This window comes from Anomalospiza imberbis, chromosome 16 (assembly GCF_031753505.1).
Source record: "Anomalospiza imberbis isolate Cuckoo-Finch-1a 21T00152 chromosome 16, ASM3175350v1, whole genome shotgun sequence".
Taxonomy (NCBI): domain Eukaryota; kingdom Metazoa; phylum Chordata; class Aves; order Passeriformes; family Viduidae; genus Anomalospiza; species Anomalospiza imberbis.
The window spans coordinates 6,990,349-7,002,396 of record NC_089696.1 but is presented as its reverse complement, the minus strand read 5'-3'; the positions used below and the strand labels follow the sequence as shown (position 1 = coordinate 7,002,396).

The following is a 12,048-nucleotide window of genomic DNA, read 5'->3' as shown; positions in this document are numbered from 1 at the left end:
GCAGGTGTCAGCGCAGGCGCGCGCGAGGGCGGGCCGTGGGCGGGCGCGCGGGAGTGGCGCCAGTCATAGAAGGGCGTCAGGCGGGATCCTTAACGCAGGCGCGGTGGCCAAGTGGTAAGGCGTCGGTCTCGTAAACCGAAGATCACGGGTTCGAACCCCGTCCGTGCCTTGGCGGGTCCGCGCGGGCGGGAGCTGTCCCCTCCTTTTTGGGGGAAGGCGGAGCCCCGGCCCTCCACGGAGCGTCCGACCCGCCCCGCCCGGCACCGAGCATGGCGGCTCTGCAGAGCTCCGGCCGCCCGAGCGCGCCCGGCAGCAGTAGAGCCACTCCCCCCGAGCGCAGGTACCCGGCCACGGCTCTCCCAGCGGCGGCAGCGGCTCCTGCGGCGCTACCCAGGGGTTCTGGGGAATGCCGTGCCATCCCTGCCTCCGCCTCGGTCGTTCCTGTCCGTGCCTCAGCGGCTGCGTGACCGCCTTCCTCACATCTGCACGAACAGAACGGTTTTATCTTCGTTTTTTCTTGGAGCCTAATCCTGTTTTCAAGAGACCCTCAGCTCAGCCTGAAGAAACAAAAAACAGTTTGAAATGTGAAAGGCCAAGGTGAATGCTGAGGCCGAGTGGAAGTCATGTCAAATGCCTTTTCTACATAGCGCTCCTGAGGCAAGTGCTGGTGCCTACCTTATCATGCAGTCATTCCTGGGAGGAACAAGTGGAGCCTCTGCAGGGTCTTGTTTGAAGAGATCCTCCAGCTCCTTCAAACTCTTGTTGAAGAGAGCCTTCCCCAGAGGCTGCAGCTATCCTGAAATCCCCCAGGTCCCTCTCATTGGTTCACCCCCACCCTGCCACCATGCAATTAAATATTTATTCATTTGGTTCTGTCTTCTGTTTAGTAAACCATGAGGTTTCTTCATTTGTATCATTAACCACTTAGAAGGATTATTTGCCATCTGATTAGTGTGTACTTTACATTTTCTATTTTCTAATAGAAAAAAACCTCCCTGTGACACTGAAAACGGGTAAGGAAAGGGTGCAGTGGTTATGCTCACAGGAGCCCAGCAGTGCTCCCCTTCTCCAAGAGAAACAAACACTGGGTGCTTTGGACACAGATGATCCAGCAGGACCACAAGTGGCCAGGAGGTCCAACTCCGTGACACTGACGGGACCAGGCACCAAACCTACCCACGCGCTTGATGGGTTGACAGCACTTAAACGCATCCTAACACTGTAAATAGGAAAATAATTTCTAATTGAAGGAAATCTTTATTGATTCATGTTTGATAATTACTTACCATTGGAAATTTTTCTGACCACCGTGTCCACACAATAAATTTTGTTCTATGCCTGACAGATCTCCCCCTCATATTCTGCAGCACTGTTGTCAGGAATATAAACTGCACATTTGTTGTATGAACAGAAATAAATGCCCTTAACTATTTACACTGGATTTTGTAAATATTCTTAGATATTTTTACTTATGGATACAAAGAACAGTGAGGTACATCCATGTCCCTGAAACTACTTTCATAGGAGAGTTGTAAAAACTAAATTCAAAAATCAAACTCAAGGACAAAACACATATCTGATAAATACTGTTTTCTGTTTACTACAATCTCAGGGATAAGCTTCTCAGGGAGGGTGGAGATGAGCCACCTTGCCACTGATGAGTAAAGCTTTCATATATTTGTGCTTGTTTTTGGAAATAATATATTTCTAGGACAAAACCAGGTATGCATAAGAGTTGTGGTTGTGTCTGACCCTCTTAACGATGGTTTGAGGCCTGTGTTAGATGACACAGAAATCAGATAACACAGAGCCTGTTTTTCCACAGTTTGCAGACAGAACTTATATTTTGTTGAGTAATATTGCAAAACTATTAGCACGATAACAATGTTGCTAAGTAACATTTTAAGACATGTCTTGTGGTTATCTACTTGAAATTAATTTTGTAATTAGAAAACTATCAGTGCACTCACAGCCTAGGAGAAATTTGTGCAGCCCAGAAATATAACTCCAGCAGCAGTTAAGTAGAAATAATTAACATATCACACAGGTCTGCTGCCACAATTAATTCATTTACTTGATGATAAACTTTTTTTCAGTGTTGCTCTATTTGTCTTCAAGCTTCTTCTTTTTAGACAACACAATGCCCAAATTTTAAAATCTCTCCTTTTAGGCCAGGTTTTCTACACCTGTAATCATCCTTGCTACAATCCCTCCCATCCTCTCCAGATGCTACATATTACTGTTGAACTGAGCAGCCAGCGAGGCTTAGCAGCAGTGCTCAGAGAGGGCATTTCCGCACAGCAGGGCTCACAGGGACCCGGCAGAGGCCGAGCTGGAACGTGCATCCCACACGCCACCAAAGGCTGGGCTGCCATCGCCACCGTGCCCAGAGGGGCTGCCCAGCTGCCATGGCACCACAGCACACGGGTCACCACACTGAGCACTGACTGGCACACACGGCCCTGTCCCCACACCAGACTGGGGGATGTGAAATTTCAACCCCAAACCTCCTCTCTGGCCACGCGCTTGCCACTGCTGCACCCCCATGCAGCCCTGGCTCCCAAGGGCACCTGCAGCTCACTGTGGCACCCACACGCCAGGCACAGAGGTGAACCAACAGCCGGGGGCTGGGGAATGCCAGGGCAGAATTTGTACTACAGTCATGTGAAATGAGTCCTCTCCATACTCCAGTTTCTATCGCTGCATAATTTTTAAAAAAATCCCTTACACTGTGCAGTAAGGTGAAACAAATTTAATTTAGTTTCATATTCTTTTTTTCTTTGTCACTATAACAGCCTCTTGCTGACTTTTAAATTTAATTTTACTTGTGACAACCAGTATGACCAACAGAGGACAGCACATCCATTTCTTTTAATGATTAAAAGATCCTGAGCTTGAAGCTGCCATTCACTTTTTCACTCAGGAAATGAGAGTGACAGGCAGAGTGGAGCAGTGTGCCGTAAGTAAGCCAGCCAGATTAAAAAGGCCTTTTTGCAATTAACTAGAGCTGTTTTGAATTCCAGGAGATTACTCAAAGTAAATCTACTTCTAACCAGGCATTATTGCTAACGAAACACTGTGGGCACATGTTGGTGAAACCTGGGTCTGTGTTTTGAGGCGATTGTTTACTGAGCACTGCAATAACAGTTAAAACACTCTTAGGAGTAAAAGCACACTCAGGATTTCAGGTGAACTCAGCTAATTCCCCTTCAAAGCTGCAGACAGACAAGGTGTCTATAACCAAGTTTTGATTAAATGTGAGTGTTCATAAAACACTGAAGTGAAGCCAGCTCCAGTGTTTTTATTGCATTTGATTTGGGGGCAGAGAAGACTCTGCAAGTCATAATGAAATTCAAAGAACAAACCCAAGGATTTAATGTGGCTGAGGGGAATTTCATTAAGGAAATCCAATTAACCTGCAAGAGTTGCACACATTGAAATCTATTATCTTCCCCCAAAAGCTGGCTTTGTGGTTTTTATAGCAACCTTTGCTATTCCTGAATAAATAATGCTTTATTACAAATGCACTGACATCTTTATATAATTAAGATTATAATAACATCTTCATTTGTCTCTGCAAACATTCAATTCTGCTTCCTATGAAACATATCAAATAGTGTTTTGAAAGAAGATATGAGTCAGGATTGATTGGGTGTTAGACACTAGCACAAAGCAAACAGAGATTTAGGAGACACATGAGGAATAATGTGGCTCCTGCCAGCGTGCGGGTCTCCGTTAGTTGGTCAGGGCCTGATCCTGTGAATTGCTGAACTGAATTAATTAAGAGCCTAAGATACCATTAAGTCCATGGGGACTGACAGTTCTCAGCAATACTCAGTGTTAAAGCCCTTAAGTAAAAGCCAACCTACAAATTCCGATTCATGTGAGTAACAATATTGCACACATCTACAGTGGGAACATGAATTATTCACATCAGCATAGCATGAAAGATGCAAACGGCAAAGCCTGTTTAAAATAACACAGAAACACTCGGTGTTTCTGTGATATGTGGGAGGGTTATCATTTGGCCCATTTTTCACTCATATGCACATTCCTTTTATTTGCTGCGTGCATAGGTCTGATACAAGAATATGGAAAAAATAAATACAGGAGATAGACATCTAATAAGCATTATTAGAAAATGAAGAAAGGATGCTGCTGATTAGCATTCTTCCCATATAAAACTACTAGATTGTATCGGAGAAATGTGAGTTAAGTGTTTTACCGTTCTTTTTTTTTTAACCATTATCTGATCAGAGAAGCATGAAAAGCACTTTATTGCCTTTTTTTTTTATCCCTGTGCTAGGAGCCCTCTGCAGGAAGTGAAGCTGAATTTCACAAATCTTCCCTTTCTGACGTCTCCCGAATTTCTAGGAATACCCCTTCCCTGTTACTATATTTGGTGGTAGTTTCTAGGAAAAAAAATAATTTTCGGACGGTCTTGGACTCACCACACCTCCCCGCAGAGGACTGTGCGCCCCGGGTCTCCTGGCACGGCCCCCGCGGAGTTGAGGAGCTCACGGCTCGGGCTCACAACTCCCGGCGCAGACTGCACGTCTTTGTAGCACTGTTGGAGGAATGAGCATGGAGAAGGAGTGGGAAGGGGAGAGGTGTCTTTGTGGCAACAATGAGTGAATCTTCTCTAGTTTTTTTGGGTTTTTTTTTTTTTTTTCCCTGGCGGCTGCTCTTTGTTGTTTTGGGTTTTTTTGTTTTTTTTTTTTTTTTCTCCTCTCTGCACTTCTTTTTTCCCCCCACCTTTTTTTCAAGGAAGAGGATCTTAATGAAAGAAAAGAAACCCTCTGGATTTTTTTTTTCTCTCCGCTTCCCCCCTCTCCCCCTCCCCTTGATGTGGCCTCTTGTTTAGCTTGTGGCGTGACCGTGATGAAGAAATGTTTCAGGGCGCCTGGCAGGGTGATCTTTTTATGTAATGAGTCAGGATTTTGCCAACGGAAGGAGCCGGCTCGGAGCGAGGAGCGGAGGGCTGTCTCCTTTCAAGAACGGGGACCTGCCCGGCAAGCGGCTCCCTGTGCGCGGGATCCCCACTCGCTGCGGGCGCTGATCCATTCCCGTTCCCGGCTCGCTGGGGCACCGCCGCGGGCACTGACAAGTGGTGAGTTGCGCTCTCCCTCCGCGTCCCCGCTCCGCGCCGCCCGCCAGCCCGCGGGGAGCGGCGCGGCCCCGCGACGTCCCCGCCGAGGCCGCAGGTGCGGCCGCCGCCCCGCGCCCCCTTCCGCGGGCAGCCGGGGCCGCGCCCTGCGCGGGGATGGGGCGGCTCCGCGGCGGGCGGGCGCGGCCGAGGCAGCGCGGTCGCGGAAAGGCGCCCCGGGAGCGGCGGCGGCGCGGGGCCGCGCATCGCCGGGCGCGCGGCCCCGCGCAGCTCCCGGCGCGGCCCCGCGCCCACCTGCCGCAGGCCGCGGACGGTGCGCGCCCCGCGGGGAAGGGGCGGTTGGCCGCCGTGCCGGCACCCTCGGGAGCTACAGGTGTCCGCTCCCCACGGTGTCCGCTCCCCACGGTGTCCGCTCCCCACGGTGTCCGGCCACCGGTCCCGTCCCGCTGCCTCCGCGTGGCTTCTGCGGCGACTTTCGCCAGGCACAAATTACTGCCAATGCGCGTGCGGAGGGGTGTCGATACGCACCGTCTGATCAGGTCGTGTGAAAGCCAGAAAAACCTCCTAAATCATCACAGCCGTAAATAAGTCAGTTAAAACGTATAGTCTGTAGAAAGAGGAATTATTTAAACATTTCTATTTAGCCAGAATTTCCATCAACTTCTCTTCGTTTTCCTTTCAGGATGTATTTGGTGATTATAAAGCAGTTCAGCTAGGACAGCATTCTTCGGCTCCCCGAAGGCATTTTGATTATCAAAAGCAGAATGAATGTAATAGTGGCTTTTCAAGGACAATAATTAGTTTCTTTTAAAGTAACTGACAACATTAACCTACTTCAGCCATCCAAGTGTAAGCTATAATGCTTTTAAACATGGATTTTATATAGAAGCTGTGTTGGAATTATAAAGTGAAGATTTAGAATATATGTTCCTTTTGTCTGTGAATTTCTACTTTTTGTCTCATCTTTGAAAGAAGATCTTATGAAACATAACATTGAGGGTAGTAAGATGATGATTTAGAGCAGAATACTTGAGACTATCATTGTTAGTAGGAAGAGACCTGTTTTCAAGTAAAGTGAAAATATTTTCTAGTTTATTGTACTAATAACAAATTTAGAAAAATGACAGCTATTTCTCTATAATGTGTCAACTTTAGTCTGAAATACAGTGAAACAAATAATAACTTGTTACATACTTTGAGAAGAAATCTTAATAGATATTTTGAGTGCTGGGTCTAATAATTGTTATTCTGTGTCATTTTATAGACACTTAGAAAAGGCGCTTCTTACCTGCTTGATAAATAGTTCATAAAATATTAATAAAATCAATTAGTATCTGTTAGGAATTCCTGCTGTTGAGAAAGTGAAGGAGGATGTATTGCAACTGGGCTATAACGTTCTCTTTTGATTAGTCTGAAAATTACCACTCTATAAGCAATGACTCAGTTGATTGGGCATATCTTACAAAGATATTTTACTTACAAATTGAATCTTGGAAGGCTGTGGTTCCAGAGCCGGGGTTTTGGGGGCGAGATGAGCTTATGTTTTATCCAACTGGCCCACAAAGTCCCGCTTTTGGTGGTCACTTTGTTCTGCAAAAGAAAACAGCACATTATGGCTCTTACATTGGACAGTAAACTTAGTAGTAAACTACAGCTGCGCTTAGTAAAGGGCTATTATACACTTTAAATAAATAATCATGTTCTAGCTTTAATGTTGTCTTCAGCAATAAAAAAAAGTGGATAGAAAATAAAATAAGTCCGAAACATAAACATAAAAGTTTTCTAACTGTTGTTGGGGGTTTTCTCTTAAAAAGCCAGCAAAAGCTGAAGAAAAAGTCACCTTTCAAAGGGTGGTCATGCAATACAGGTGAATTGGGAGAAAAGATGGTCCCTAGAAAAGAGAGACAGTTTAAACCTTGAAAAAATCTTTTAAACACTGGTAGCATTTGTATTGTCAATCCCCACCTCTGGTTTTTTTTTTTTCTGTTTGTTTTTTGGTCACAAAGTATTCAGTTGTAATGTATCTCTTGAACGTTCCTTTCTGTGTGTCTATGTGTGTCTACATGTGTATGGTCTTTACCTATGAGTCAATTTAAAGACTGCTAATTTTTGTACTGGTATAAGTTGTGGAATATATTATTGTAAGGCAGTGTAAACCTGAGCTTGCTAGAGAGAGCTGTTTAAGTTCATGTTACTATTTACATTTTGGTATCAATATCCTAAAGAATTGAAGTATTATTTTTACTTAAAAGTTACATAGCTGTACTTTCCTCGTGGGATTCTTGAAAGTGTTGAAAACACTGGTAGAGGTACTGAACTTTCTCATGGTTGCAAATATACTGCACAGATATCTACCACTGAATGAACACTTGATACATATTGTAACTTATACAATGTTTCACATATACAGCACACAACATACATGCTGGAGTAAACGTGTCTGTCATAGTTTTGACATTTAATGCCAGCTAATCACCTGCTTAAGCTACACATAAACATCCAGACAGTCACATTGTGAGCACATTGTCACTGCAGTCAGGTTCATTTTAAGAGTTGACCTATACAGCCTGAATCAATTTGAGTATTTCAAAAAGGCCTGGAAATTCAGCTGAAGTGAGACAGTGTCACACTGATAAAGCAAAATTGTTGGCATGTGATTTATCTGATGACTATATGCAGGATCTGTACATTATTGCAAATGAATATCAGGATGAGTTATCAAGATTTTTCTATAGGATTCTCACATTTTAAATTTTATAGCAATATAATTGCAACAAAAGTGAAATAGGATGTATCCAAACCTTAGGGCAACAAATTCCTCATTTGTTTAAGACTGAAATCTGATTTGGAGGAGCTTAGGTCAGAACTGTGTTGCTAATATGCTTTTTAGCTACTATTTTCCATGAAAATAATACTGTTCAGAAGCAGCATTTATGAAAGGTTAAATTTTCATAAGCAAATTAAGTTAAAAATTTAACTGTAGAATTTTATGTTTGACTTAGACTAGAGTATATTAGTACTTAGTTTGTGAATACATTCCAGACTTGTCCAATCTTCCTAGTTGTCAGATTTGGATTGGTTTAATTCCTGTGGTCTCTTCGCCAGTATTCTGAGAATGTAAGAGCAGAGAATCAGAGACGAGAAAGTGGATCAATGTGAGGATCTTGCTTTAAGGGAAAAGAGAAACACATCCAAACATCAGCAAAGATCAGCTCTGTTCTGCTGAAATACCACAGTTGCTTCATACCAACTGTTACTTAAAAGCTCTTAAATTAAAATGTAATTTTGTACAGCTACTTCCAGTAAGATGTAAAGATCACACTTTGTAAATCAGCTATTTTTAGATTATTTTTTAAAATAGATTCTATCTGGCTCTCTACAGAGGATATATAAAATTCACTTGCATTCCTTCTAGCACCAATAACCTAGCTATAGAATTAATACACTATTTAAATGATTAATGAGCAGTGTTAAAGAACACAGTTACACTTCTGTAGGCCTTCCTCATACAATATTTTTATTCACATTTTTTCCCATCAATAAGCTTACAGAAAGAGCTCCTGTTTGTCTCTGGTGTGCAGTAGAACAGACAATTTTCTGCTGCTATAGATATCATGAATATATTTTAAACTTTATATGTATGTGCATTTTGTATGTGTAACTTAAATTAATGATGATTAGACAAAACATTGATAGATTTCCTAAACATCTGTGTTATAAATATTTGCTCTCTTTCCCTCATACTTTTTTTCCCAGCAGGTTGGTATACATCTTGGGGTGCTGGCCTCAGAGCTGAGACTCCTGAAATGCACTGTGTATCCACAGTATTAATAATTAAATACCTGGGATCAGTCTATCTTGCTATCTGATATGAAAAAAAGAAATTTACAGAAGATAAAAAGTAGGTGGTATGTTTGTAATAAAAATTAATTTTTCTTCAGACAAAAATGTCATTAATTATTAAAAAAAAATTAGAAATATCAACCCCAATTATTTATTGCATTTATAATTTACAAAATTGAAATTCCTACTAGCTATCTTTCTATTTAGAATAAATTTTAAAATACATTTTTTAATTACTTTTCTGCATTTTTAAACAAACCTTTAAAAAACCAGCTCACAAACACACTGAATCAGCAGAGGATTACCAAATGGCCGAATCTGTTTACTTTTGGAATTTTATTGAAAGCAGTGAAAAGATCAGGATCTCCACCAGACTCCTGTGGCATGGTTTGGAGGTTGGTCTGGGGCCTGTATTTTCTGAAGCAAGGCCTCAACCTTTGACACCTCCTGGTCCCGTGTTGCAACAGAAAAGTTTTGTGACTCCCCTCTGATCCAGCCACAGAAAAGGGACAGAAAGGTAACAACCCCAAGTTTGGAAACTCATGACCTGGAACAATTAAAATTTTGCCTTACTGAAGACTCCAGAATCAGTTGTCCTTTCCTAGGAAATTATCCAGAGTTTTTCCAGGGCGAGAACACAGACCCCCAAGGTCTGCTTTTTAAACTGTGCCTTGTTCTTTGCTCCCTGTTGCAGTGTTACACGCCAGCACTGCTTCCCCGTGGAGAACCTGGACCTCATGCCACAAGAAAGGTCTATGCAAACACAAACCAGCATGTCCAGGCACATTTTCTAAAGACATCACTGAAAAGATAATTTTACCTGCCTTGGAAGTAGTATTTAGAAGCCTATGAAGCAAAAACAAAACAAAGAAGTGGTTTTGTAAATGGGTTTAAATGATTAGGGGAAAAACACTGCTATCACCTGGAAGCTGCACCTGTAGTGGAAGACATGGCAGAAAAGTGGTTCAGACCACGTGGCTTGAGCTTCTGGTGAAATCAATGAATTTAAAGCATCATTTGCCAATTCACAGTGCACATCAGTTAATAACTACACTAATCCCTTCCTGCAATGCCATATGCTATTCTCAGTCAAACAGTGCAAACGTGTAGGGAATTTGGTAAAGGTATAAACATGGAAAAAAGAAACAAAGACTCAGGGGGTTTTGCCTGTTGTCAAAATGCCCAAATAGTTGCTGTTTACAAGGTTTGGGGGCAAGGGCATTGATTCTGTATTCAGATAATATCAACAGAAATAAAGTCCAGTGCATTACTGAGGGAACTGGCTTTGTGAGGTGTAGCTGACAGGACTACACGTTAGCAGTTGGTTCCAGAAAGTCACCCCTGATCTCTGACTCCCTGTTGGATATAAGTTCTTTAATTACCAACATCTTTTAAAATACTGGAATCGTAATTCTCTACAGACAGGCTCCAGAGTTTTGTAGTGTTTTTTTCCCTGTTTGGAAAATACCTGCTCCTAGCTCAGCTCAAAAGAAGTCTTAAAAATTTGAGTCCTACCTGATTTCCTAGTATGCTGGATGCTTACATTGCTGATATGTATGAAAAGCTTTTAAACAAAACTATTTGGATCTTTTCAGTTAATACTGTTAATTTTAATTTAGCTGTTAATGGGGGAGACTACAGTTCAGCGGTTTAAGTAGCATTGATGCATTTTTGCTATTTGAAGTATCTCAGCTTCAGACAGTCCAAATCTTTTATGGCAATCATGGCCTTTCTATATGAACCAATATAAAATAGTATCTAGACACTAATTTTTTAAGTAAAGATTTTCATTTGTAGGTCAGGAAAAGAATTAAAACAGCACACACCCCACCCTCCCCCCCAGAAATATATAATGTATTTTGTCATCTACAACAAGGCAGGTATTAGCAAGGCAAGGTTGTAGGACAAGGAGAGAAAAATAATTTCAGGCTGTTTCAGGACTGGCCCACATGCATCAGGAAAAATAAGTCAATGCAGTAATTGTATTGAAAGGGTAATTCTAGTTGTTACACATTGATGCTGTTAAAAATTTCTGGTTTATGGTCAGCAAAATCTTGCTTTCTGCTTTGATGCTGCTGCTGTTTGTATTAAAGCTTTTTTTTTTTTTTGTAATCAATGGTCTATTTCAAATCACACAAAGCACACACACCTCTGTCAGTAGATGCCTGGATGCTGCTGTAAGTCAGAAGTATCTCCACTGAATTCACTGGATTTACATCCATAAAAATTGCAAGTGAGATCATGTTAAAATTTCTGGAACCTGAGAAAAGAATTTGGTTAATTTTTCATATTTTAACACAAAAAAAGGGCAAAGGTATTACACAAAACATAGTATTAAATAACATGAAGAATTGAGCATTGCTTTTTTTAACAATATTATTATATTTTATGCTTTGTGCTACAAGAATCTGTGAAGAATATGCCTGTTAAGTGCTATTCAGTGTGGATTGTTTTAAAACAGTAACTTTTCATTGAATGAATGGGCATAACTTAAAGTTCAAATGTGCTACCCGTTTTACTAATGATATTTATAAATATGGACAATTCAGCCTACTAAATTGGGATTACACTTTGTATTTTCACTCTGACTAGTCCTTCTGTATGTATGGAAAACTGCCCGGACAGTTCATTGGAAAATATCTTAAAATTCTTTAAAATGAAAGATGTTCTATAACTCTATTATGTATAATTCTCTTCTATAAACTAATGTTCCCTCTGTCACTGAAGTATCCTTAAAAACGAGAAATGCAGGTTAACAGTTAATGATGACTATCCTGGGGTTTTGTTTTGGGGTATTTTTTTGTCCAGTATTGTCTGGGCTTCATGCAAAATGTATTTTGCTTACCAATAATAGTATTTCCAAGACAGCTGCCTCAAAATTCATTTTACTGTGTGGACAGAACCATTTTCTACATCCAGAGCTAATGAATTAGAGGATCCTTGAAAAACTACAGTTTTACTATCCAATGGACTAACAGAAAATGATGAAATCCTGAGGTATTGTTGGAAAGTTGTTCTAACTTAAAAATCTTTTCTTTATAGTTTCATTCTTGATGTTCCACAGCATTCACCACTTCCTGCATGGCTTTTAACCGCAG

At 41.6% G+C, this 12,048-nt stretch overlaps 1 protein-coding gene, 1 long non-coding RNA gene and 1 other non-coding gene across 3 annotated transcripts; 2 read left to right on the top strand and 1 right to left on the bottom strand.

The window, feature by feature from the left end:
* Positions 1-97: 97 nt before the first annotated feature.
* TRNAT-CGU (transfer RNA threonine (anticodon CGU)) lies at positions 98-169 on the top strand. Its single transcript has one exon. It is a non-coding gene; the product is annotated as a tRNA-Thr (tRNA).
* Positions 170-4,212: 4,043 nt separating this feature from the next.
* On the bottom strand, positions 4,213-9,814 carry LOC137483584 (uncharacterized). The gene is made up of 2 exons (XR_011004546.1): positions 6,588-9,814; positions 4,213-4,567 (listed from the first exon to the last, which is right to left on the bottom strand). It is a non-coding gene; the product is annotated as an uncharacterized lncRNA (long non-coding RNA).
* Positions 4,561-8,991, top strand: LOC137483583 (atherin-like). The gene is made up of 2 exons (XM_068206792.1): positions 4,561-5,695; positions 5,790-8,991. Exon 1 carries the CDS (start codon positions 4,882-4,884, stop codon positions 5,653-5,655), a length of 774 nt encoding a protein of 257 aa, XP_068062893.1. The 5' UTR covers positions 4,561-4,881; the 3' UTR covers positions 5,656-5,695; positions 5,790-8,991.
* Positions 9,815-12,048: the final 2,234 nt, after the last annotated feature.

Excerpts from the sequence above, each read along its gene's own strand:
- LOC137483583 (XM_068206792.1), top strand. The coding sequence starts at position 4,882 with ATGAAGAAATGTTTCAGGGCGCCTGGCAGGGTGATCTTTTTATGTAAT.